The sequence below is a fragment of the Anguilla anguilla genome, chromosome 7 (genome assembly GCF_013347855.1).
Source record: "Anguilla anguilla isolate fAngAng1 chromosome 7, fAngAng1.pri, whole genome shotgun sequence".
Lineage (NCBI taxonomy): Eukaryota > Metazoa > Chordata > Actinopteri > Anguilliformes > Anguillidae > Anguilla > Anguilla anguilla.
The window spans coordinates 46001906-46029412 of NC_049207.1; the positions used below are offsets into that span (position 1 = coordinate 46001906).

Consider the following 27507-nt stretch of genomic DNA (forward strand, 5'->3'; position numbering starts at 1 on the left):
CTTTGCCAACCCGTCGAAGGCAGAGCGGGAGCCAGTGTATCACACAGGAGCACATTAGCAGCACTTACCAAACAGACAAAGCTATCGCTGCCTCCCCTCTCCTCTATCTTCTCTTCTTTCTCTCAATTCTGCTCCCTCATCCCCCCATCTCTCTCTCACTCACTCACTCCCTCCCTCCCCGCAATGCTTCATAATTACCTGTTCATGGGTGTTGATTATCATTCTCCACAGTGCAGTGCTGATCTTATCCATTATACATTCATTTCCACCTGGGGGGGAGTGGGGGGGGGGAAATGTAGCTGAGGGGGGCAGGGGGGTCACGGCATTAATTCAGCCACCGCATCATAGAGGGCTGCTTACTGACGGTGGGGGATGGGAGGCTGTGTGAGTAGGGAAAGGATGCAGCCCCAATGAGAGAGCTGTCATTGAGAATTCTGGGTAATTCCACAAGCAGTGAGCAAGAAGAAAGCGAAAACCCCAAAACTAATGGCCAGAGAGAAGGATCGCTGTATCAGCAAAATAATCAAATCAATCAAACGCACACATATACATGCACATACACACAAACACGTGCACACGCATGCGCAAACGCACACACACATACACACTCCCATCGCATCGCAGGGGCAGAGCAAACCCAGGTGTGGTGCTCCTTCTCATGCTGTTAGAGCACAGACAGGAAGGGCTGTCCTGTGTTCATAAAGACAGGGGGTTCTTTAGGAACAATCACTCACACTGACAGGTAATTAATTTCCCCCCTCCAGCCCTGTCAAACACTCACCTGTAAGTACATTTAATCAGTTTTCATTGTCTACTTTCTTTTATTGTTCCCCCCACCCCCCTCCAGTTTTGGGACTGCGGTAATTTTCCATAATCAACAGTGCCATCTGCATTAAAGAGAGGTGCAGGTTTAATCTCTCATTCTCTTGTCCTTTCAAGCAAAAAAGCAATTATGTCCTGGGAGAATCTATACAATACGACGGCTTTCGTGTCTCATTCTGGAAGGCTCAGTCATAACAGACAAAGCAATGTCATTCTCAGCCGCCTGACAGAACTGAGGCAGGCAGGAGGTGTGGAGTGAATGCTAACACACCGTTCTGGCTGCTCTAACTCTGTGTCCTCGCTCCTCGCTCTGCAGGCTGCCTAGGTGGGTTTCAGGAGGATAGCCTAGCCAAGTCTAGCCTAGCATAGCCTATCCTATTATAGCCTAGACTAGCCTAGCATAGCCTGGCCTAGCATAGCCAAGCACAGCCTAGCCTAGCATATCCTATCCTACTATAGCTTAGAACAGCCAAGCCAAGCATAGCCTATCCTGTTATAACCTAGCACAGCCAAGCCTAGCATAGCCTATCCTGTGATAACCTAGCACAGCCAAGCCTAGCATAGCCTATCCTGTGATAACCTAGCACAGCCAAGCCTAGCATAGCCTATCCCATTATAGCCTAGCATAGCCTAGCTTAGCCATGGTGAGGGATGGACCAACACAGCCACGTCAGGACAGACCGAGTGAGAGAGATGAACGTGTTCACCTGAGCACACCTGCACAGGTAGCGCTCACCGAGACAACACCTGCCTGCCCACAGGCCGCTCCCAATCACGCCGCCGCTCGAGCACGCCTCTCTCTAGGCGTTTCTGCGGGGGGGGGGGGGGAAACTTCGGCTTTCTCATTTTTCTCCACCACAGCCTGGATCACGGGCCCATGGGAACCACCCCGCCAGCCTTCTAGCTTCTCTCCTCAGCTCCGAATTCCCTCAGACCCTCATTAAGGATTTTAGCAGCGAGTCAGGCCCGCAGAGTCACGCGGACATCCTGACATTCGTCAGAAAATCTGCTTGCGCGGCGCGACGGAGAGAGAGCGCAGGAGAGCGGGAGGGCGCCCGACTCCTCGAAGGCTCGTTTAAATCACCGGCGCTCGCGTCGTTAACTAAAGACTCCTGAAGGCCGGGCTCGAGCGGACGCGGGTTCAAACCGGCCTCGGGCGCGGCGCGTCCGCGGCAGGACGTGCTGTTCTTCACGCCACAGCCGAGCGGGATCAGCGCTACGGTCGCTACGCCACACAGTCCGCTGCGCTGATCTAAAGCGGTAAAAGGGGAAGGGGAAGGGGAGGGGGAGGGGGAGGGGGGGGGGGGGGTGCTTTCTGATGTTCTGATGCATGCAAATGACAGCCGTAGAAAAATGGAAAAGCTGTCACCGGAGTTAATTAGCGCAGGAGTCACAAAGGGGGGGAGGGGGCCGCAAATTAAAAACTCCGCCGGGACATTTTAATTACACAGAACCCACAGATCAGCAGTTTTTTTATTTTTTTTATTTTTTTTTTTGCGTGAAGCGAGTTTGAGTGCCGCCACTAAAACGAGAGCGGCACGGGGGGGTGGGGGGGGGGCACGAGGGGGGGTGGGGGAGTCCTTGGGCTCGTCTCTTACAGATGGTAAAGAGTTAGCTTTTCCATGGAAACCACACAGCTGAACTTGCTCCTGTGCAGTGTTGGGGGGTGGGGGGCAGAGATCCAGGGGCTCCTGCACTTCAAACGCTGAAATACGCTGTCTGAAGCTCTCACAGCTCAAACCCCCCTGAGCGCTCCTGATCTCCACCAAAACAAACACGCAGAGGTCACGTAGCGGTCACGCGCAGGTCAACAGTCAGACAGGCTCAAACCTCAATCACAGCTACGGTGGAATAACGTCACATTACACTGATATCAGGCTCTTCGTTTCTCATGGAAATCACACAAAGGGCCTTCTGCACCAAGATAACTCATTATGAAAACATTCTCAAATTAATCTGCGCAGAAAATGACAGCTTTGGAAGAAGAAAAAAAACGTTTTCCACCTTAAATACAGAAAACACAACAAACCAATGTTCATGATGTGGTTTATCATAGCAATGCTCATTAAAAGGCTTTATTCCAGTGACACAGACGTACAGCGTTTTTCCACACAGCCAGAGTGTCAGTCAATTGCCCTCCAGGTGTCTGTGGGAAGAGTATACAATGAAGAATCAGACAACAAATGTGCCCCCCTGCAATCTGAGAAAGACTACACAGGAAAGAGGAAGGACACAGACTACCGAGACTGCAGTGAGGTAGGATCTGCAGAAACACCATTTTCAAAGCTCTGTGTGAAGCTCTTCCCTGCTCTGGAGAATCAGAGGAGCTTCCTGTCACAAAGGTGAAGACAGCCAGGTAAAATGGAGACCAGAGGTGGCAGAATTTGTTCCGTCTCGTGTGCAAACACACATTATCTTGCTGGTGAGAGCTCAACAGCACCCCCACAACTGTGCATGGCTGGCCGTGGCAGTGCATGCCAGATCTTTGTCCTAAAATGAGTTTATTTTATATTATAGGAAGTGAGATCTTGAGAGATGAGGACGTTTGTCTACAAAAGACTTTCCTTTACACTGTTAGGTAAAGTCATCCCAAAAAGACCTTGACAAGCTCAGTAAACAAAGCCAGGAATTCACTTTGGGGAAGGGGGGGTGGTGAATGATTACACTTTCCCAGCTATCTGGTAATCATCTTCCACATGTTTTACATTCAAACAAAACAAAACCATTTTGGCTACATTTAAACACAGGTATTTTATATAACCTGTCTAACTTATAATATAAACAATATAACTTATTGCTTTCATTTTGAGGAACAATGTGCAGTGAGGGAGGGAGAGAGAGAAAGAAAGAGATACGCGGTGGGAGAGGGGGTCGACAGAGAAAAAGAGAGAGAGGGGGGAGGGAGAGAGAGGAAGGAGGGAGAAAGAGAGAGATGAAACAGCCCACTCTGAGTGCTGCTGGTGTCACTGGCCTCTCAGTTACAGCTGGTTTAATTGCCCCCAGGAAGCCTCTGCCCCGCCCCCCCACCCAGAGAGAACCTCTAGAGGTCAAGGATCATGGGAGCAGAGAGCGGGCGGACTACACCCCCCCCCCCTCAAAGGGGGCTGTTTAAACAGCCCCTCTGGTGATCAAGGTCAAGGTCAAGAAACAAGAACATTTACATCATTTAACTGCAATCAGTGGGCAAACTGAACCCCCAATCCCCCCCCCCTGCCATAACCCACTCATTCATCTACAGCAGGGGGGGGTGGAACCCTGACCCCGCAGGGCTGAATCCATTTCAGGGCTTCATGACGACCTCTGCTCTCGATTACATCACGATCGCTTATCTAATGATTCAATTAGCCCCAATCGTCAACATGATCCGCCATTTTAGCTGCATTTGTTGACAAGCTCGTGAGCGGTCTAATCCATGGGTGAGCGGGTGCAGGTGTACACACACCAGCCCTTTAGGAAAGGGGTTTCCCACCACGATCTGAAGGGGCCAGGAAAGGGAAACTGTCGACGGTGCCTCCTGCTGCGGAAGGAACGTCGCTTAAAGACAGCCTGAACCTCACTGACCGAGGCAGCCGTACACCAAGACAACCTGGGAACGGCCCACACGCTAAGACACAGGTCCCACCTGCGTCAGCGTCTACGGTAAAACACTGTCGTTCCGGAAGCACGTTAAAGACTCTTACACCCGAGTAGGTAACTCTTTCTCCTCCTACAGTAACACTGAAAGAATTATTCTGGTCTCGACTCCCTTGGGCTCGAACCCGTTTACCGACCCGAGAGACGCTGACGCACTTTGGACACAGAGTCCTTTGTCGGAGCGCTGGGAAAGGGCACCGAACGGGTAGACGGAGCACCTGGCAGGTGCAGGACAATGAAAGGACCGAGGCACGGAGGAGGCAAACAGCCGTGGAGACCTAAATACCACAGATAGATGAATAAACGAACAAACTATGTTCTTTAGTGGTTTGATAGGACAGACTACACTCTTAAGCTCAGCAGTTTTCTGGTGTGTGTGTGTGTGTGGGGGTTACACAGCAGTTACCTGAGAGGAAAAACTGGAGATTCAAAATTTGGGGGAAAAAGCATTTTTACCGAATGGTAGGTAGGACCGGACAGACATTAGGCCTGACATGACACAGCTGGGAGGATTTGCCTCATTCAAAATTCAGAGCATACGCTTGTGCCACAGGAAGCCAAACAAACAAACAGAGAGAGAGTGAGAAAGAGTGAGAGAGAGGTGGGGAGGGAGAGGGGGGGAGAGAGAGAGAGAGAGAGAAAGAGAGAGGGCCAGTCAGTGCCATTCCACAGAAAGAGAGGACTCCACTCATGACTGATTTATTCTGTAGCAGCACAGCCTGCATTACTGAAGCGTCTCAGAGCAGGAACAGCTGATCTAGAACCAGGTCTCCCCAGGCCACATCCTAACCTTGCCCATTATGAGCTAAAAGGCTAAACTGATCCTAGATCAGCATCTATATTCATAAAAAATCCCAATTATAGGCTACTGTGTGTCTTTGTCACCCAGTCCCCCTCTCCCTCTCTGGGCTGCTCCCCGGCCCTCCTCTCTCTCTCCCTCTCTTTGTCCTTGTTGCACAAACACACAGGTTACCATGGAGACCCTCTCAATGATAAGTAGGAACGGTTGGGATGTTGAGATACTTGGCAAAAAAAAACAAAAAAAAACATTGGGATTCAGCTGAATTTCGTGTTTTTTTGTTTGTTACTGGTCTCAAACTGGGGCCACGGCTGGGCTGGGGAGATTTGGGGACCCAGGAGACACTGCCGCCCCCGAGGAATGCGTGTCCGTTTCTGGGACGGGCCCAAAAAGCAGTGCTGACGTTAGACACCACAGCAACACTACCCCCACCATCCCCCAAAAACAACAACATCGGGGCAGACTGCTCCAATTCCGTAAGAGAACGCTACAACAAAGTTTTTAAAAAATCCAAAGTTAATCCTGCCATTAGTTTGGCACACATCTCAAGTTTCTCAAACCCAAATGTCTGACATTTTGGAAGAAGACAAGGATCAGGGAGAAGTTGTGGGGTCGGTAAGAATATTCCTAAATTAGCTTTATCAGTCCTGAACACGAGCTAAGACTGGAGACCTGTGACCAGTACGTAGACGTCACAGTCACACTAAAAACACCGTTACTGTCAGAAGAGGTGAACGCTCGCGTAACGGACAGAACTTATCAAGGCTGGAGCACCTGAACACCAAACAGAGCCTGAACGTCGGGCCGACAGAGAGAGCGCTCCCTACAGGCCGCGCGGGGGGGCGGGAGCGTCTTCCACGGGCCGCGCGAAAACCGGCGACCGCGGAGTAGCTAATTCCAGGCGCTTCGCCGTCGCCGTCAGCCGCCAAATTTAGAATAACCACGGTGACGCTCCTGTTGCCGTGGAAATTAGCACCTGGCTATTAATGTGTTCGTCAATGCGCGTTGATGATTTCCTGGCCAAAGCTTCTGTAACGCAGTCTTTCAGCTCTGTGTTTTATCTCAGCGTTCATCTCATCCGTAAACTGCACATCCTTTTTCTTTAGAACACAGGGACTTTTACCGGAGAGACAGGGAGGGGTGGAGAGAGAGAGAGAGAAAGAGAAAAAGAGATTAAATGAAATGGTAATTATAATGAACCAAGGACCGTCTCTATTTCTGTTCTAATGCAAATGTATTCATATTTTTCTTTTGTTTCCTCGTTTCTTGTAAGTGTTCTTAATTTGCCTTATTCTTGTGCTTTGCCAACAGAAGTATGTACTTGTCATGCTAATGAAGCAAAACCAGAGACGACAAATAAAGGAGTGGGAGTCAGAGAAGAAAGGAAGAAGACAGGGAGAATAAATGTGCATGCACGCACACACACACACACATGCGCATGCACACAAACATACCAAAAGGAGGCACATGCGAGTGCACACACAGATATACACACACTCTCACGCACGTACGCACACACACACGCACACACGCACACACGCACGCACACACACAGGGCTAGGGCTCAGCACACACTCCAAAACTGGTAACCAACCAGAAAAGAAGCAAAAAATGTCATTTTAAAAAACCAATATTTCATATAACGACACTTCTCTTCGCAGCTGAAAACTACCTGGTCAACTGGGAACATAAGAGGACCGATTTGTATTTGATACTCTGAGCAAATAAAATGGCGCAGGTTCCTCACTCAAAGCTCTGACACTTCACAGATCCCCCCCCCCCCTCCCCAACCCCCAAATTCTCCACAGGAGGAAGCCTTCCCGTCTCCAGAGGCCCCCCCCCCCCCCTTTAATTATTAACCAGGATCCAGCTCATGAGCGATTATTTTTCCAAACAAATTCGGCCCCGGGCCCGAACTGCGGCTACCCGATACGCGGCCCGGCGTTCCTGCCGGGCGCGGCCATTAATCACTCTGAATAATTGATGATCGCCGGGTGAAAGTGGGGTTCGACTGCGACGCATTTCAGGATTACAGCTTTCAGGGATGCTGTTATTTAAGCAGAGTTCGACAAACCCCATTCAGGGGCCGCTTGGGAGTGGTTTTAGAAAAGAAAAAGACCGAGCCGTGGATGGCCTCAGACCTATTCATCACACGTACTCGCACGCACACACACATAGCACACAGGCACCCAAACACACACTCACAGACATGCACAGACCCAAGAGTTCACCAGGAAATGTGAAACAGGGCCACACTAAGCTTTTCCTGGACTTCCCCCCCCCTCCAAACACAATCACCCTCTTAAAAGACCCGAACACTACAACTCCCAGCCCTAGCAGGTGGGAATGCCCAAGCTATTCCACTGGGAGAGTAACAACAAGGGGTACCTCAAATGTAGTCCTAAGTATGCAGTTTCATTACCTTCCAAAATGGCAGATAAAATCAAACACAAGCGTATGCACACACACACACACACAAACACACACGCGCACACACACAGCTCTAAATCATGTGAGAGACGATGACCCGAGAGTCACCTGCGCTGCGGCTGCCTGACTCGCAGCGGCAGAGTCAGCCGCGCGAACGCCGTCCGCCCCGAAACTCGCTCAGCCATGCACGGCACGCCGGCGCCGTGGAAACGAGGGATTAAGGCTCCCGCAGGAACGGCGGCCTCCGCCTTCCTCTCCGCCTCACCTGCACCTGCATTCCAAACGCGTGGGAACGGGCTATCACATTAACATATTCTCACTCTCTCTTTCTCTCTCACTCTCTCTTTCTCTCTCTTTCACTCTCTCTTTCTCTCTCTTTCACTCTCTCTCTCTCTCTCTCTCTCTCTCTATCGGCAGCCCAGCCGCTGACTGCCACCAAAACACACAAAGTATTCACAGGAGGGGGTTTTGGGACATCAGTAACTAAGGGCAACCTGCCAGATTAAAACATGTCCACACTGTCCAAATCAGGTGGAACATTCCAGAACTCCAAGGCAGGGTTGCCTTTGAAAGCCAAGGCCATTCACAGCCATTTGCAGTAGGTGTCATGTCAAAAGGGGCGGTTTCTGTGGATGACGTCACTGACAAGGAGAGGTGACGTGCCACCGGTCGTCAGAAAGCACAAAGGGCCCATATCTTGCCCCTCGGCATGCTGGGCGTTCAGATTATGCAGCTCTGGAGCTGAGAAGCCAGAGAAAGTTCCAGCGATTTTGTTCCAGTCCAGAGCAGACTGCCGGGTTTGATGGATTGCTAAAGAGTGTGAGCCTGAATATTCAGTCTGAGCAGTGAAACGTGTGGCTGTCACTCTCACTCCTGTTAAATGAGCCCCGTCTGTCACTGGCTTGTATTTGCGACCCGCCACTCTTCACCAAATCTCTGCCTCACTGGAGCAGCACAGAGCCGCAGACAAAACGACAGACTCAAAATCAATACTGCCCGTGTGTCTCCAATGTCTCACAGCGTCCTGCACTTCCTGTTTATCTTTAAATGGTTGCCTGGAGAGAATACTAATATATGCAGGTATCATACATACCTCAGCAAACACACATATCCGGCAGTTATCATTTCCACAGTTAGAAATGGTATGTACCTGCTGGTGTACCTGGTACAACTACATAGGTGAAATATTTTGACTCTGCATGCCAGTCAGCTTTGAAAACACTGTAGTAGATGCCCTGAGAACTGATGACAAAATATGCTGCCAACCAAAACTTACAATCGTTGTCCAAGAAAAAATATTTTCCGAACCCTGGAAAAAACACTGATGAGCTTACTTTTTACTTAAATCGCAACACCTGGAATGCAAATAAGGGTGACCTAGCGCGTGTACAGGGACACGACACCGCCTGCGCATAAGCAGCATTGGAGCGCCTGAACTCCCCCAGCGCGCGCAGTTACTTTAGCTCTGAAAGGGAAAAACAACAAAGTAAAACCTGCATTTGCATTCTGAATATACCCTTCAGAATTTCCCCTCACAAATATATATTCTTTCGCAGAGAAATTCTAAAACATGTTGTGCATCCTATCTTAAACACGCATTTGAGCACAAACCAGCGGCAGATAGCGCCGTGTTTGAGGTGGGTAAAAGGAAAGCTTTAGCGCGGCTTGTTCTGCCTCAGAAGTCAGAAGCGATTGTTCCGCAGTTTACAGGCGCTGCCAAAGCAAATAACTACAGGGTACATAGCGAGCGAGGCAGGGGCGAGCTAACGCTAGCTTTTATGTAACCGTTTTCTCCCGAAAGCCACTTCCCATCGTTTTGTTTGCTTGTTTGTTTTTCCGAAATGCTTTGAATTCCGCACTTTCTACACCGGCTTACTAGTCATGCTACGAGTACGACACACAAACTAGAATTAGGCGCTTAAGATTACTTTTTCTCCTGTGATCTCATTGAGCCGTTTCTCAGATCTAAAATCTCTCTACGGTGCACCGCTAATGTTTGGCAAAAATATTAGCAGATGTACCATTATGACCAAGATGAAAGACCCGGCACCGCTCCTTTCATTCACATGGCACAGACAGCGCTGCCATAACTGGTTTCACGGAAAGATCTAAGTAAAAGCGCATGACCCATATTCACCATTTGAATGGCTCAGTCATAACAGTAATTAATACAATTTCGTTTAAAAAAAAATCTGTTATTATACATTTTTCAAAGAGAAAAGACTGTGGAAGGAAGACATGCAGAGAGAAGGGGAGAGGTAGAGTTCATGCGACTGAGGCAGACCCAGCATTATGTCATTCTCAGAGAGCTGTAGCTCCCAGCAGGTAAAAAGTCTCCACCAGGACTGCCCCCCTCCCCCCCTCACGCCCCAGATCTGAGGGGCCCCCTCATTAACGCTTCGCTGCCCCGAGAGGAGGCGAGGGCGGGAGCGGCGGTGGCCTTGGCGAGGATGGCGGCCGCGGGTCGGCCTGCTCGTACACACAGGGCTGACAGGGCTGGAGAGACCAGACCTCTGAGCTTCTCTGTACTCTAAGGTAAACTGCAGGTGACCTCTGCAAAATTTATACAATAGATACAAAATGAAAGGGGCCTGCATGCAGTCCCATCGCATGGGGGGGGGGGGGGTGTGGGGGGGGGGCTTAAGGCACTGATTTACAGGCGTCTCTTCTCCTCTACCCCTTGCAGTGACCCCAGCTCATCACTGCATGCGCTAAATCATGTGACACAGAGAGGAAGAGCAGGGCTTTGCGACCGTCAGACGGGAGGTCTGGTCAGCGTCAGGTTCCCATTTCACAGGGACTCAGAAACCCTCCATTTTCCTCTCAAGCCATATCCTCCTTATATGATGCGAGAGGGAAATATAAGACTATAAGTCAAGAGAGGATTCAAACGACATAATTTTATTTGTTTAAGAAACGCCCTTATGCACATGCGGTATAACTGCGCCCATTCATACAGGTGGATATATTATAATAGCAGTAATTCAGGTTAAGCGCCTTTGAACAAAAGGTATGAAGACAGTGCCCCACCTGGGATTTGAACCTGCAACCTACAGTAAGCCCAGTTCCCTAAGCACAAGACTGCGCTTCTGCACGGTTTGGACATAAATAGCGTCAGTGCGTCCCTCAGGAAGGACACGCCACGAAACGGAGCAGAGACGTCAGGGACAAAGGGGCCTTTTTTAGGAAATTGAACGGGTACATTTTTTTCCGTGCCAAGAGGAAAAGACAATAAACCCAGGCCTACGCAATAAGAGCGTAGAGATGTTTAAAACACGAAGTAAAGAAAGCCCCCAAATTGGGACACGGGACTTTATTCAAACATTTATCTGAGTGGTCCTACTAGCAGAAACCCAAATACCAGAACACCGCCTGCTTCTGTGTCAAAACACATTCAAGCAGTCTTACCCTGATTTAACAAGAATAACACATAGCCTTATAAACATTTAGAAGAATGGTCTGCCATGCTTTCTGCTGACAAACACTTCATAATTCTCTTTGGAACAAAGTTTAGAAACCACACTGAAAAAGGAGGCTCCAGCTGCTCAGATTTCCAGCCTTCAGACACTAAGGCACACGTTGGTCTGTGAACACACACAGTATGATAGAAAGCACAGGCACGCAATGACAGGAGAGCAGCACTTATTGTGGCAGTGTCAGACATTGCCAGGGACACACCGGCTGAGACACCGCTAGGATTCTCAGTCGGACATTTTTTGCGAAAGCCTGACGTTATTTGGCACTCACCTCCTCCTGCTATTCCAGCGTTTCACTGTGTCTCTCGCTCCGAACCCCGGGTCTGAACCACAGGGTTGATAGAGTTCACAGAGCTGAACTGAGAAATGTGATCGAAGTCAGAACCGCGTCCCAGAAAGGGGGGGGGGGGGGTCCTCTAGCGGGGCGGAATAAACCCAACACACAAAGCTAATCTCTCCACCACCCCCCCCCCCCGCAACCGAGCCTGTGCCGTCCATTGCTAACGACAGAGAAAAAAATAATGCCGAAAACATTCAGCCCATGCTGACAGCTTTCCTGAGGTAAAGGAGAAGACGGAGACAGACCCCAGTGGGTCGTGGGTTTCTGATATCGAGCTGGTGTGTGTTACCAGCCCGTGTCATGGCCGAACCCAGGGTGACCCCCCCGTCTAACTATTCAGCGGGACAAGCAGGGGCCCAAACGAGGCCTGCTTGCATTGAGACTCTCCAGAACACACACACACACACACACACAGACACAGACACAGACACAGACACACACACACATATATATATATATATATATATACACAAGCACATACACACGCAATTGCGCATCCACAAACACAAAAAAATCTCTGCTGTCTTTCCCAGACGGCCTTCTAAAGATAACCCAAAAATTAAAAACAGAAGAAAGAATAAATATCCTCCCCAGTAAACGTTTCCCAGGTGCTGTCATCCTCGCAACAACACCCACATTGTGAAGCTCACCAAAGAGGCCGCCTTTAATCTTCAAAACGCACCACAACAGGGCCCTTTTGTAACACTGAGCAAGATAAGCAGCCAGCTCTCTCCGCAAAGCTTTTGAATTTAACAGCTCTGTCTCTGAGGTGGGGGGGTGGGGCGGGGGGGGGGGTGAATGAGGGTGTCGTAAAAACTCTAAAAAGCTCCCAAAAGGCAAGAGGCTCGAACCACCTCAAGTTCACACCAGCCGCATCTCCGAGAGTTCAAACACACCGAGGACCGCCCCTGCAATAAATCAACACTGCATCACACCTAGGCCCCAGAGCGCTCCGTACGAAGCACATTCTCAAAATGGAGCACAGCGCTCTCAAAATGGGAAACGCATTCCCAAAGACACATTCTACTCACGAGCAAGTGGTTTCAGGACCAGGAGGAATTTTTCCTCAAACATACAGAAAAAATTACTCAAACCATGTTCCGTACAGAAAAAATGTCATCTTTGAGTGACAGAAAGAGTTCTCGAAGATAGAAAAAGCAGGGAAATTCCAGGAGAGCCACACAGGTCTGAGCTGTGGAATGACAGCGGCCCTGTGGGGTATGTGGCTTTATTTCAGATGAAATGCACGCAGCACTTTGCTGGTTGTAAGGCCACATCGTTCATCACATTACTCTCATTTAGCAGGTGCTTTTATTTCGAGTGACTTACAATGTGAAAGAACGTGAGTGCATTCTCACGAGTTATATGAGCAGCAGTAAAACAGAGCGGGCTGACAGCACTCTTAGACTGGAGCCAGTGACTTGCTAACAGGCTAACAGTACTCATACTGAAGAGACACATGCTAACAGCAGGCTAACAGACAACCCAGCGCCCTCCTGTAGTCCAGAGAACCCAGCGCTCACCTATAGTACAGACAACCCAGCGCTCACCTATAATACAGAGAACCCAGAACTCACCTGTGGTACAGACAACCCAGCACTCACCTGTGGCACAGCCGACCCAGCACTCACCTGTAGCACAGCCAACCCAGCACTCACCTGTAGTACAGCCAACCCAGCACTCACATGTAGTACAGCCAACCCAGTGCTCACCTGTAGTGTAGACAACCCAGCACTCACCTGTAGTACAGCAAACCCAGCCCTCACCTGACATAGACAACCCAGCGCTCACCTGTAGTATCTGGACTGCAGGTAGGTGGAGCAGACGGCCTTGGAGACGTGGCTGGCCGAGCCGAAGTCGATGACCTTGACGCGGTAGGGCTGGCGGGCGGGGTCCACCAGCATGATGTTCTCGGGCTTGAGGTCGGCGTGGATGAGGCCCAGGCTCTTGAGCTTCAGGAGGGCGGCGGCCACCTGCTGCAGGACGGGCCGGATGTAGCGCAGGGGCAGCGGGCTGAACTTGTTCTGCTTGAGGAAGTCGTACAGGTTCTGCTCCAGCATCTCGAACACCAGGCAGGTGTGGCCCTTGTGCTGGAAGCACTCGTAGGCGCGCACGAAGCTGTAGTCGTCGGCGCTCTCGGTGCTCAGCCGCGCCAGGATGCCCACCTCGATCTGGCCCTGCCGCGCGTACGACGGGTGGTTCTTCAGGATCTTCACCGCCACGATCTCGCTGGTGCCGCGCTTCCAGCACTTGACCACCTGGCCGAAGGTGCCGCGCCCCAGGAACTCCAGCACCTCGTAGGTGTTGGTCATGGAGCAGAGCACCTCGTGCTGCACCAGCTGGTAGTCGCCCTCGCCCGCCGACGCGCCGTTCTTGGAGGCGGGGGCGGAGTCGGCCGCCGTGGCCGCGCCCGCGGGCGGAGCCCCGGCCCCGGCGGGGTCGTTGTGGGCGGCGGCGGCGGCGGCGGGCGGGGCCTGCGGGGGCGGGGCCTGCGGCTCGGGCTGCTCGTCCAGGACGTGGACGCTCCCCGCGGCGCAGCTCTCCAGCTCCTCGCTCTTGCGCTTCAGGCCGCAGCGCTGGTAGGTGTCCAGCAGGCTGACCGTGCTGCGGCGCGTCAGGTTCGAGGCCACCGCCAGCGCCAGGCTGGAGCCCATGTCCACCGGGTACAGCAGGGCCGCCGCCGCCGCCTGCTCGTAGGGGAGGGCGGGGTTGGCGCCGTTGCCGTTGGCGATGGCGCTCTGGCCGTAGGTCTTGGCGTGAGCCCCGTAGCCCGTCATGTCCCAGCCGGGGTTCTGCTCCACCTTCAGCTTCTTCACGCTAAAGAAGGCGCTGGACTGCAGGGCGGGCGGGGAAAAGACCTGCACATGGGAGGCCATACCTGGGGAGGGCGAGAGGAGGGGGGGGGGGAGGGGGCGTCAGACAGGAAGTGACAGGTCAGTCTGGCGCTACCGATGCAAATTCAGAGGCGGTTTCAATACTGACCGAATGCAGCCATGGCACTCAAGGCCATTGCAAATGACTGCTCCAGTCCAAGGACAGGAATTCATCATATTTTATTTTTCTTTGCGAGAGAGACCAAGAGAAGCTGGGAAAAGGTGAGGGAGAAAGTGAGAATGAGAGGTACTGAATATCAGGGTTTAAAGAAGGAAGTGAGGGAGGGAAAGAAAGAGAGAAAGAGAGAGAGTGTGCGTGGCAGGCCTATCTTTGGCCCTGGTCCCCAATTACCCAAGAATTCATGCACATAAGTGTACTTCCTCGTCTGTGTGTGTGTTAGACGCTATTTGTAATCGGACGTTCTTATGAGGACATCGATTCCACCGAAATAAACCACCGATACCAAAACCGGAAAACAAACAAAAAACATATTCTGCCCCAGAAAAGAAAGCATTTCGAACAACCAGCAGACTAAGAATAGTCCTGAAAGCTTCTCGGCGCTGGAATTATCACAAAAAAAAGCAGAGAGCCTGGCGACACGGAGAGCCCTGAATCACGCTGGGATTTACACGCCTCGCGTGGCAAGAGAGAGCGTGCTGACAAAACCACGCGTGCAAATACGCAAGCGCACACATTCACAGGTGTTTTGTAAACAAACTCACGGGAACTTCTCTGTATGAGAGCAGTTCTCACTTGTGGTAAAGGGTGGAGGTAACAACCAGACAGGCAGGTTCCAAAGAACACTTAACTACAGAGACACCATGATTCAGTTCTGCCAGGAAACAAAATAAATAAATAAATAAAACAAAGGTAACAGACTGAGGCCATGCAACTCCACCTGCCTCACCTGTCACCTGGGTAATTTAAAAAGCACTCACATCCTCCATACACAGCCAACGAAAACACAGAGAGAAATGCTGATAAATTTTTTAAAATATATAAAAATGTAATTGATTTGGAAAATCTGGAATATTATTCCCAAGTCTTCGATGGGGGTCAAGCTGAACCCTCTTGGAAGTGCTGGGGGCGGAAAAGCTCATCTCAGTAAACTCAAACGTGTAGAAGAAAACAGGGCAGCACTTTTAATAAGGATGATTCAGGCGACTGGCAGGTCTATGTCCAGAGTGACACGTGAAAAGGCTGGATCGGAAACAGCTCCGGCCCCCCTGGGGGCCCGACAGCTCCCTGAGCCACATTTACAGACGTGTCCACCGTACCCAGAAACCCCTGCTTGCTACCCCAGACTTGAGCAGGAGGCAGGGTCACGGAAAGCTGCGCACGGCATCCTGGGCCATCTGCCCCACATCTTGGAGGATACTGGATTGCGTCTCAGCCCCTAAGCTGAGACAGGGGTTAAGTAACCAATCACACGCTCCATCGGGCCTGCCGAAGCCCCTCCCCTATCCTCCCAAAGTGTCGACTGAGCAAATAACGAGGATCATCTGACAGCCAATCAGGAGCTCGCGAGCGACGATAAGCACCTCAGCCACCGGGAACGTATGTCACCCCCGACCGGATTACGTTCTTCTCTGCGTGGGTCTGAACGCTAAAAATACCACGGACACAGCCAGGGAGGACAATGAGGCGACCGTTCAGAGAGGAACCGTCCGACCGTGAGCGCACCGACTCAACTGGAACAGTGCCGGGTGAACCCACCGTGACCGTGTCTGTTACCGCGAACCCGGTCCAGTATAACACTGTGGGTATTAACCACATCAGGGTCGAATAGACCGCTCCACTTACAACACCGTGGAACTTCTAAACTCTGGAATGTCACTCAGCGAGACTTAGGAAATCGATAATCTATCAACGAGCCAATGACGAGACATGTGGTCACCATCCTCTGTTACACAATCGCTTAAAGGAGAGGTTAGACGGTTGGAGCATCTCCAAGAAAGGGCCTGTCTGATGTGATCTCAAGTCGTCGCCAAAAACTTTACATGCGCAGTTTTGCAAGCCTCTCAGGATAAAAGCTTCTGCTTCACGCCTAAAATTAAAATGCAACTGTCTCTTGAATACATGCAAGCTGGCCAAAAGCTTTAATGGTCTACGTACTTTCTGTTACTGGTTAATATCGCCCAGAGTTGAATACAATCAACCCTACAGAATATTGTAGTGTTCAGCATTGCCTTTTTTATACAGAAATGCTGCTCAAAATAATATCTAACAAAGACGCAAGCTTCCTGCAAGCAAGACATTGCTGTGTTTACAAAATTATTAAATATTCTGAAAAAAAAACTAAAAAAAAAAATGCCTACTCATTACAAGTTTGCATCTCTTTTGCTGTAGTTCACCTATAGCCTTTAAATAGGCAACATCTGTCAAAAGTACAATGAACCTAAACTATTTAAACTACAATCAGTAATGTAAGCTTTGAAACCTGCTGTTTGCTGTGAGCAAACGAAAATAAAATAAAAATTGGAACTTAAATTGTAGTTTTATTAGTATTTTTTAAAAAAACAACAGCTTTTGTTTGCGAGTTTCCACTGACTGGAGGAAATGCAAAAGCGTTTGTAAAAGCCAACAACTGCGACTCTTTCGCCACCACCTGCACGGTGTGCTGTCACATATCAATTAAGCTTTTTAAATGTTTTCACTCTGCCAACAAGACGTGAAAGGCCACTTAAATATGATTCGCATTTGTGCTATTGAAAAACCTTCGGCGGAGTTACATAATAGCGTGGCTTCACATGCTGAAATTATTCACCGCAGTGTCTGCGACATTATGCAGCACTTAGGCAATTGAAAATATGATAATAGTAACAGTCAGATTTTTTTGCTGGGGGGGGGGGCGGTTGTCTCACTCTAAGGTTAGCTAATCTCTCCCGCTGTTGAATGAAGTGAACTCTGTGTAAAGAGAGAGGGAAGGGGGGTGGGGGGTGGGGGGCCAGAGAAAGAGAGAGGAGGGCTCTCAGTGACTGGGCCCCGGTCTGAATGCTTGTTTTGATTAGGATTTTATTACAGCTTAGCCTGACAAAGTGTTGAAAGCCGCGCCCTCCACCTCCACCAGAACACCGCAAAGGAAAAAAAAAAGGCGGACCAGGGGCTCCGTCACCTGGAACGAGAACCACCTGAGAGTCCGAAACCCCGCGTTCGACCCGCCCGCACCCCACCCCCGAAAACAGAGAGAGAGAACGATGCCGGGCATGAAAGAGCCATCTGTTCCCAGAGCCTGGATGTTGCCGTAGCCCCCCCCCCCCCTCCCCCCTCCCCCCTTCCCTCTCCCCTCACACAAAGCCGAATGGGAATGGAGGGGGGGAGGCAGACAGTTACGCAGTCGGGCCGCATAAATAACTTGGTCATATGAAAGCGACTGCCGCTGGCGGCCATTTTCCCGACTGACCTGTACATGTCTAGACGGGCATTATCTCCCCGGCTGTCACAAGGGGGGGGGGGGGGGGCGGTGAAGGGATGTGAGGGGAAGAGACCGGCCTCCCCCTCGCATGATTCTGGGTCACTATTTCTGAAAGAATGAGCAGAGGGGAGTGGATGGGCCACTGCTATTGCACTGGCTTCAGCTAAATACAACCCCCCCCCACACAAACACAGCCCACCCTCCAGAGCACTAAAGTACATGCCCGGGACTACACAAAATACACTTCAAGGTTTCACCTCAACTTCTACTCAGGATTTCATTATCCATAATGATTTATCTGATCTGGCATTCATGATATAATCATGAGATACAGTTGCAGACTGCAAATATCTTTGGTGAAAAGTCTGATTGTGGTCCGATGCTGTACACAGCCATTTTGAAAATGAAGCCAGGATACTCGGGAACAAAGGACTAGCACAAACACACTGTTGTGCTCCCCTGACATGAAATATACTTAATAAAATTATTATGAACACAAAATACAGCGTAGCTTTTACCATCTTGTTTATGCTTCCTAGCCAATCAAAAGCAAAGAAGCCAGTAAACTACAGTAAGTTTTTCCTGTCTTTCTGGAGCTTTCTGGTGCAGTGCAGACAGTGTGTGTGTGTCAGGTGTGTACGCAGGAGGTGTCGGGTCTTGGGCACTTCAGCGATAGCCAGACCCAGCCTTGGAAATGTTCAGTGAACACTTCTCATGCATTTATGGATTTATAAAACAAGCTGACAGTGGACCAAGCTTGTTATTATTTTACAGCGGTTCGCTTATTTGTTGAAGAGATGGAATTTGCTGACATGACTTCTGTTCTGTGCACCTGTTTTGAAAACACTGTACAGAACTTGCTTTGCTTTGAAAAAGCTCGTGAGAACCAACTTCAGGAAACGACGGAAGAATTTCGCACTCGCACGCCCACACACACACACGCATATACACACACATGCACAGCCCACTCCTTTGTGTTTGCAGGAATGTTGTTCGGTCCTTATTGTTCTGCGGCAGTTTCTGGAACTCTGCTATGGCGCATGCAGACTGTACAGCCCTGTACAGACAGAAGCATGCTCTCAATCACACAGAGTGAAGCGCACTCTTAATCACAACTCCTGCACCAAATTCTGCAGTCTTAACCCCACAGAAACAGAAACTGTTACAACTGAACTTTGAAAAGGCAGTGCTGCAGGTGTTCAGAAAACTGTGCAGCCGAGCAGGGTTGCTTCTGTAGAACCAGCTGCAAAAGGTTTCAATACGATCAGCTGGAGTCCATTTCAAGTGACTGCGATCTGAAGACAGTAATTGTAGTGTGCGTGTATACGTGTGTGTGTTTGTGGTGTGTGCATGTGTGTGTGTGTGTGTGTGTCTGCGTGTGTGTGTGTGTGTTTGTGGTGTGTGCATGTGTGTGTGTGTGTGTCTGCGTGTGTGTGTGTGTGTGTATTCTAAACAGAACCAAACACACAGGAAACTCTGCTACCCCCAGACCGTGAGTGGGCCCCCAGCCCGTCTGACTGCTGGCACACACAGTTCTGCCCAAACACCCATTAAGGTATGAGAGCCACTACATTAGCTCTAGTTCCAGGGAGAGCTGCCGGCCGCGAACCTTTTAAATCTGTTTAAATGAGCGTTGACCTCTGACCTCTGACTCAGCGGCACCGGGCCCAGGTCCTGCACGCCTCCCCCCCCGCTGCTGCCGGGCCCCTCGTACGCCCTGGACACGGACCCCAGACACCCGTCCTCCGACGGTCCCGCCCAGTTCACGCCAGACGCACACACACACACACACACATGCAGGTGTTTCTTCACTGATCAAACAAACCTCCCATCAGCCCCCGGGGCCGTTCTGATCCGATCATAACCGAGCTGCGGCATATTTCACAGACATCCGCCGGTGCTCTCCCTCCCTCCCCCTGCAACCCCTCTCAGGCTTTTAGCGGGTGAAAATATGAGAGCGGCGCCGGTGAAGGTCATCCTTTCATACGCTAAAGGTCGCGCCGTGGCCTTTATCTGAAGCGGATTCATTACCGCCGCTGGAGCTCTCGGCTGCCGCCGCCGCCGCGCATCGCTGCCGACCGGGACAACCTGCGCGCCATTCGTCTGCGGCGAGAGGAGACGGAGACGGAGACCCCCCCCCCCCCTTAAAACTCACAGTGGACCCCTGAGGTACATAGAGCCACTCTCTCTCTCACACGCCCCACAAACACGCCAACAGTCACTCACCATGAACATACACACACAACTCTACACGCCCACACACACACCACTAACATGCACACACACACACACACACCACAAAAACACACACACCACTAACATGCACACGCACACACACACACCACAAAAACACACACACACACACACAGAGGAAAGCACAAATGCATACACACCACACAAAAGAAAAGCCTGTGTGTGCGTACGTGTGCGTTTGGGGTTCCCCAGCCACCCACCACCCCTCCCTCAGCGAACGCAATCTTCCGTCATTTCCCTGAGCGAACGCCGTCATTACGCAGGATGACAGCAAACCGCGTTAAACCTGCATTTCTGCTTCCCGCACTTCCCGTGACCTTCCGTCTCTTTAGCCCTGGGTATTTCGGTCCGTTATATAAGCACGCAGAGACGGCGCCCGCCTGCTCTCCGCACGTTTCCCCCGAAAGACGCAATCACATGATTAACTGAGCCCGAGCGGAATATCCTGTTTTATCTGGAGACAGCGCAGGTCGTTACTTCTCCTGTTTTTCCACTCGGGACCTTGAGATGAATGACGGGGAGACTGATTCTGCTCTGATCCTCATCTGTGTGGTGAGACAGGGGGGTTTAGTCCCAGAATGCAAAGCCCTGCATAGGCCTGATCTTTTCAACCCCGATTCCGTTCTGGATTTTTCCCAAAATACTGGGGACCTCCCGCGGTACGGAAGCAAGACCCAGCCGGCCGTTCTGTGACGCGGTGTCACATTTTGGGGTACACCGGAGGCCTGCCTAAGCTGTGGGGCTCCCAGCACGCACTCTGGCGTTGAGGGTCTGACCACCGATTGGTCGGTCTGGGAGGACATCACAATGGCCACTCAAGCCCCTCCTCCTCTGCAGTCTGCCCCTGCTGTCACTCAGCACAGGGAATAGAGTGTTACAGTGATGACGTCTTTTTGTAGGCCAATCCAGAAGTTTCTTCCCTTGGCAGATTTTCAATGCTTTTTTCCCATAGGAATATCGATTTCTAAAGGTTTGGGGTTAACGTAAGCTTAATTGTGTTTCACGTTTTGTTCCATGACATAAATTACTCCCATTAATATCTCAACCGTGAACTTCAAAGCTGTTATGCGCTTTAAAAATGTATGTTGCTAACAAGTTGCTATATTTAAACTATGGTTGTCGTGTGCAGGCGGGCTAGTATGAAACTTGACGGGTGGTGACGTGAACACTGGTGGTGCCGTGAACTGTTGCGTTAGTTTCGATATAGCAACTTGTTAACAGGTGTATTTATGCCATAGAACAACTTTTGAAACTCTCTTAAGCTTTTATTAACTACAGACCTTATTTTTGGCACAAATCAAAAACCCTATGGGGAAAAAAGCATCGGAAATCGACTGAGGGAACCTATGGCTCAAAAATGCTAACTCACTTTCCGGTTTTAGGACTACGAACTGTAACAATCTATTCAACATCCTCTACACACTACAGAGGTAATACACAATCTACACTGTGTTATTCAGGTAACAGAGCATGGTATCACCTGTGTATGTAGTGTTCCGGTCATACTATATCCTAAACACTGTAGTACACAGGTAATCTAAAACTCTCAAAACTGTAGTGGCCTCTTCAATTACTCTCAGATGGACTCTGTGGAACACTGTGGAACATGAAACCATTCAAAGAGTCAGGATATCTAAAAACCTAGATGGCAGAAAAGGCAAGACCAATGATGCAGCTCAGCTACAGCACAGCTACAACACAGCACAGGTACAACATAGCTCAGCAAGGTACAACACAGCATAGCTCAACACAGCTAAAGCACAGCTACACCAGAGCACAGTTAAAGCACTACTGCAACACCATGCAGCTCAGCACAGAACAGCTACAACACCTACAGTTACAGCCCAGCTCAGCTACAGCACAGCATAGCATTACAGCACAGCTTAGCACAGCTACAGCACAACACAGCACAGCATGGCTACAATACAACACAGCACAGCACAGGTCAGCACACCTACAGTTGAAGACCAAATAAAGGGTGAAGGAAGGGTGAACAGAAAGGAAAGGAATAGCAAGAACAGAGCAAGGGCAGGCGGGCTGCTCTCTAACAGCGCACGTCTCCCCGGATGAACGGGGCCCTGGGAGATTAGCGCTGTTATAGGCACTCACAAAAGAACTCTCCTTCACTGCAGAGCCGTCATTACAGAACTCACACAGGAGCGCGGGTGACCCCATTAGCCTGGCCCCCGATCAAAGGGAATGGGGCGTGGCCTGAGGACCAAGGTGGGGGTCGGGGTCAGGGGGTTGGATAAAGTGACATACATACATTACCAACACCCCCCCCCCCCAAGCATCCGGTACAGGAGTAAATATTTCCTACCCCCATATCAGTGACGTGCTAACCAGAGGCATGTGTTAAATGACCTGATACAGACATGTTATCAACCAGAACCTCCTGCAGCTAAATAGCAGAGGATGAATGGAAGAACACAAGAGCTGAGTATCTGGTGTGGATAAAGAATCTGTGGTAATACTTCACATCCTGGCCTCACACAGAGGTGTGCCAACCTGTCTGCCCACTCTCTGACAGCAACACTTGCCCTCTGACCCCTGTGCCCACACCAGTCTTGTGCTCCGCCTCCTACATACTGTATATTTACACCACTTTAACACATTACACCATTTCATTCTTAAAATACATTCTTTCAGGGCATTATAGGTAAGCATTTTTTCTTTACGGTAAAGAGAGAAAGAAATAGTGGTCACAGTCCCCTGCCTGAAAGTACTGTTCCCAAAACCTGATTTGCGCTGGCTGTCACCATCAATGTAGTAATTAAAAATCCTTTTTTATTTTTATTTACAAAATCTGGATCACCTCTGAGTGGCATGGGGGGTTGTGTGGGGTGGGACTTGTTTTGGCAGGGTTTGTGAGGGGGAGGGGGTTTGTGTGACATTTGCTTTTCCTTTCCTGCGATGCATTGCAGCGATAACTGAGTTTCGCTGGAGTACAGCGGGCTGGGCTCTGTACAGGAGCAGGAGGCACATGAATCATGGATGCTGATGTCTGTCTGTCTGTCCGTTAAACCACTGCGGCTGAACATCAAGGTCCTGAACTTCACCTGAAACCTTTTCATTCTGACACTCACTGAGTTGAGAGGATCTTTGAAGAGCAAAAATCTCCCTTTCTACGATTTCTTTCCCTCCTACATCTCAACGCCTTTCTCCACACACACACGCACACTACACTTGGCTGAAAACATGTTCTATGGCTATGGCTATGGCTATGGCACCCCCCCCCCCCCCCCACCCCCCACCCGCACCCAACCACAGCAGTTTCAGCCATTCCTGGTTTTGTTGCCAGCAGGTGAGCACCGGGAATTGAAGCTGCTGCCGATGGATCTCACTCCAGAGTTAATAAAATAGCAGTCAAATGTACCATCACATTGGTGCCAAACACGCGGTGCGCGGTTTCCATCCGTCTTGCTGGTTACGCATTTCTCTGGATGAGCACTGGTCAGTGGTTCCGTTCTGTGGTTCGGTTGAATGCGATTTTTAACATGTTCGAGTGAGTTAAATGACCTCCGTTTCGGAGGGTGCGATAGCGCTTACGCACAACTAATTCCAGATGGATCCCGGTCACTCGTGAATGACACAATTTGATCAACGCCGAAAAACAATCATTTTATCAACACCGGAAGAAAAAACAATGATATAGCTATAATGCATAGACCGTGACGACACATCAACGCCACGTTCGGAACAGTGCAGTTCAATTTGTTAAACGGTTGTACCGTTTCTGATGGTCACAATAGCACAAATACCACCCCGTTTTAAAATGGAGAATGATAAGACGACAATTGATGGAATTGGAGACGGGAAAATCATAATTCATAAAGTTGGCTAATTAGCTCACAATTTCACATTTGTAATAGCTTGTTTTTTTCCGTCTATACCCTACTGTGTAGCCTGTTTAATCTAAGAAACAGTGTGCCTGCATTCGCGGAATAACACGCTTATTAACAATGCCGAGCCGTGTGATGTTTGCTCAACGCCGCATTCCCATTAGCAAGGGCAGCCTGTCAACAGAACACCTGGCTAGCCGCGTCACTCTGACTCAAATATGACATCCCGTTTTCCGAAAGCCCTTGGTTAAGTTACTGTCACAATAAACATTTAAGCATCATCTAAGAATACAAAAATGTATTAGTTATTCAGAGAAATTGGAGAGTTTGGTTATTTTTTGGACTGCAGAGGGACAAAGTGAATGAATGAATGAATGATTGCACTTATATCACTTTTCTGAGCAGTCAAAGTGCTTTGCAGTGATGAGTAGGAACTACCCTCACGCACCCAGAAAGTGTAGCACCCACCATTAGCTAATGGTGGGAAAGAACAATTTTTAGCCAATGAAATCAGGGGATGATTAGGTGGCAAGTTTGAGAGAGCCAGGTTGGGAATTTAGCCAGGACACCACGAACCCCCCTACTCTTTGCAACAAGTGTCATGGGGTCTTTAATGACCGCAGTGAGTCAGGACCTCGGTTTAACGCCTCATCCGAAAGACAGCATCTCGAACAGCACAGTGTCCCCCTCACTGCACTGGGCCATTGGGGTTTATTCAGCCAGAGGCACGATTACCCCCTGATGGCCCACCTATACCACTTCCAGCAGCAACTTAGTTTTCCCAGGTGGTCTCCCATCCAAGTTCTCACCAAGCCCACACTAGCTTAACTTCAGCCATTCGGCGGGAGCAGGGTGCATGGTGGTATGGCTGCAGGCCAAACCACAGATACCATTTCAAAAAACATCTAACTTTAGCACTGGCTTGACATCTGGTTGACTTAGCTGAAACTCCTAAGTCTATTAGGCATACACCATATGACCAAAAGTATCTGGACAGTGGACACCCCTTGGTCTGGGGCAGTTTTTCATGGTTTGGGCTAGGCCCCTTAATTCTAGAAGATTCTGTGCTTCCCCAACAGTTTGGGGAAGGCCCTATCCAGTTTCAGCATGACAATGCTCCCAGGCACACAGCGAGGTCCATATAGAAATGGTAAGAGAACATTGTGGAAGAACTTGACTAGCCTGCACAGAGCCCTGTCCTCAACCAACTCCATATTAATGCCCATCATTTTGAATGAGGTGTTGGATGTCAGGTGTCCACATACTTTTGGCCATGTACACTCCTGGGCAAAAAAATGGGCCAAGCCCAAAATGGCAAAATATTAAGCTTTTAATGGTCTTAAAATCATTGGTCAGAAAATGAGCCAGAATTAAACAAATGCACTCCTGAGACCTCCTGTGCCACCATTTGCTCGTTTACTTTAGCTGCAGTGAACTGTTTGGGGAAAAGCTAGAAACAGGGAAATTCACTTATACAATAGACAAATTAACATAATGTCAAATAAAAGAGTCATGTTTTGTATTTGGTTGCATATCATTTGCATGCCTTGACTTCCTGATGTCTGTGACCTGTCAACATCATCAGAGTCCGGATATCTTATTTTCAGGTTGTCCTACAAGCGATACAATAACTCTTTGCATTTGAATGGATCTCTATGGCAATTGGGGGGTGGGACTATATTCAGATGTAAATAATGCTGATACAGTATGGAACACAATTGTTGGCTGAATGGCTTTAAGTCATCAAGGGTCCAAGGTATCAAATGAGCCTCAAACCACCGTGCTGCTGCCAGATATGAAGTAGATACTACAAGCATTGTTTCTCCTGAATATTTTTTCCATTGAGTTCACCAGGAAAATTAATCATAATTCGACCAGGAGAGGGCGCAAGGAGCGACAATAGGACAGAGAAACACAGTAGACCGACAATACAGTCCAATTCCAGCAATCGATACAGTATTGAATCTCTTCCCCCTGAATGACAACCACTTTTCATTTCCATTACCGATATTGCCTGCTGTGTTATCCTAAACTGTGTTGTACACTGCAGGTCGCGTTCATGTTTCAAGTGAGAGACTGCTTTAGGATGTTAAACAAACAAAACAAGCCAGCAAGCAAAAACACCAACGCGTATTTAGCCTATAGCCTATTTTTTAAATCTCGACCGCTTGATGGTCAGTTTAGTCAGTTTCTTTGTTATAAAATGACAGCTAGCCTAGCACTACGGCGGTAACCTTTTAAAAAAATAAATCTACACATTCCTCAACTTTGCCTGTATTTTTGGTCAACCTTATAACACCGAAATAAATGCCGACAAATATGCTCCCATTATAGGCTGTTGAAGAATTGATCTGATTGATTAAGGCTGATTAAAGAGACACTGGCTGAAAGCACTCCTTTGCAAAGCTGCCAACGTGGGCATTTATGCATAGTAGCAAATATCTTCTTTCATTAGCATTTTTCCTAAAGTCTTCACAAATATGACGAATATCATTGTGCAATATATAGATCAATCAGAAACATAGGCTAATGCAGCAGCAGCATTCAGTATGCTATACCGCTCACATTCATTCTGATTGAATGGTACATCAGACAAACAATAAACAAATGCTTTTGCATAGATAATGTAACCATCATACACTTTCTTTCAAAATAAATATCGAGGATAAGTGAATGTGCCAGTCAAAATAGAGCTGACGCGACTGTGGACGTCTGAGCCGTGCACTTGAGTCTCGCCTTCATCCCCCTTTCCCAACTAAAACGACCTAACTGCAACCATGATACTAAAGATGGTCCAACAGCCTGATTTTACGCAATCCTATTTGCATATGAACGGACGATTTCACACAAATTAGTTTTACAAAAAAGAGAGGGGGGTTGGTTAGCTAGCAACCACTAACCAATTACCAGCTGGCTAGAAAGAGCGAGCGCTGGCCACATAATCTATCTCTAGTCCTACTTTGCAGACACGTAAAGGGATTAAAACAAAACGGTCTCTGTATGCATAAAAACATTTAGCCCACGAGCCACAAATGCAAAATAAAAAACAAATCACGACAAAAAATATTGTTTGCTATTAAATGTACAAAGGTGGACGTGTAAAGCCGTAGGGTCCGGTAGCTCGCGAGCTAATATCTACCCATACCATACATTAGCATGCATGAGAGAACTGACCGAGGAAAAGAACATGTTTTCATGGTTACTTTGTACCTTCGTATACGGGGGCCATCGGTGCAAGAACTCCTTTCAGTCATGGCAAAAAAGGCAGCGAGATTTCAGCTCAGAACTCAGTAAAAATCTGCCATCTTGAGCCACTGACACGGTCGCTGCCTCGCACATTACCAGCCCAGTTCATCAGTCAGAAAAGATTGGAAAATGTCATCCAGGACTCCTTTTCGGCGCCCGGCCTGCGGGAGGAATATTTTAGGAGTATTTCCGCAAAATATCCACACCAATCTTCAATGTTTTTGGCTCAAAAGTTGAGCCAAATTCCAGTCTTACTTCAGCTAACAGCCAACATGTCTGTAGAGTCCCTGCAAAAGTTGCAATGGAGAAAGCGTAGTGAGTTTGGAAATAATCAAATGACTATGGAATCGATTGATCAGCTCAGGGGGGCGTAAACC

The 27507-nt window shown here is 49.2% G+C and overlaps 1 protein-coding gene across 2 annotated transcripts in view; it reads right to left on the reverse strand.

Moving 5' to 3' along the window:
• hipk2 (homeodomain interacting protein kinase 2) overlaps positions 1-27459 on the reverse strand; it is a 47006-nt gene extending 19547 nt beyond the window's left edge. For both annotated transcript variants that reach the window (XM_035425927.1, XM_035425926.1), the window contains exons 1-2: positions 27095-27459; positions 13292-14378 (exon numbers count right to left, since the gene is read on the reverse strand). In XM_035425927.1, coding sequence (XP_035281818.1) covers positions 13292-14378; positions 27095-27113 — 1106 coding nt within the window. In that variant the 5' untranslated portion in view covers positions 27114-27459. The remainder of the gene's footprint in view (positions 1-13291; positions 14379-27094) is intronic.
• Positions 27460-27507: the final 48 nt, after the last annotated feature.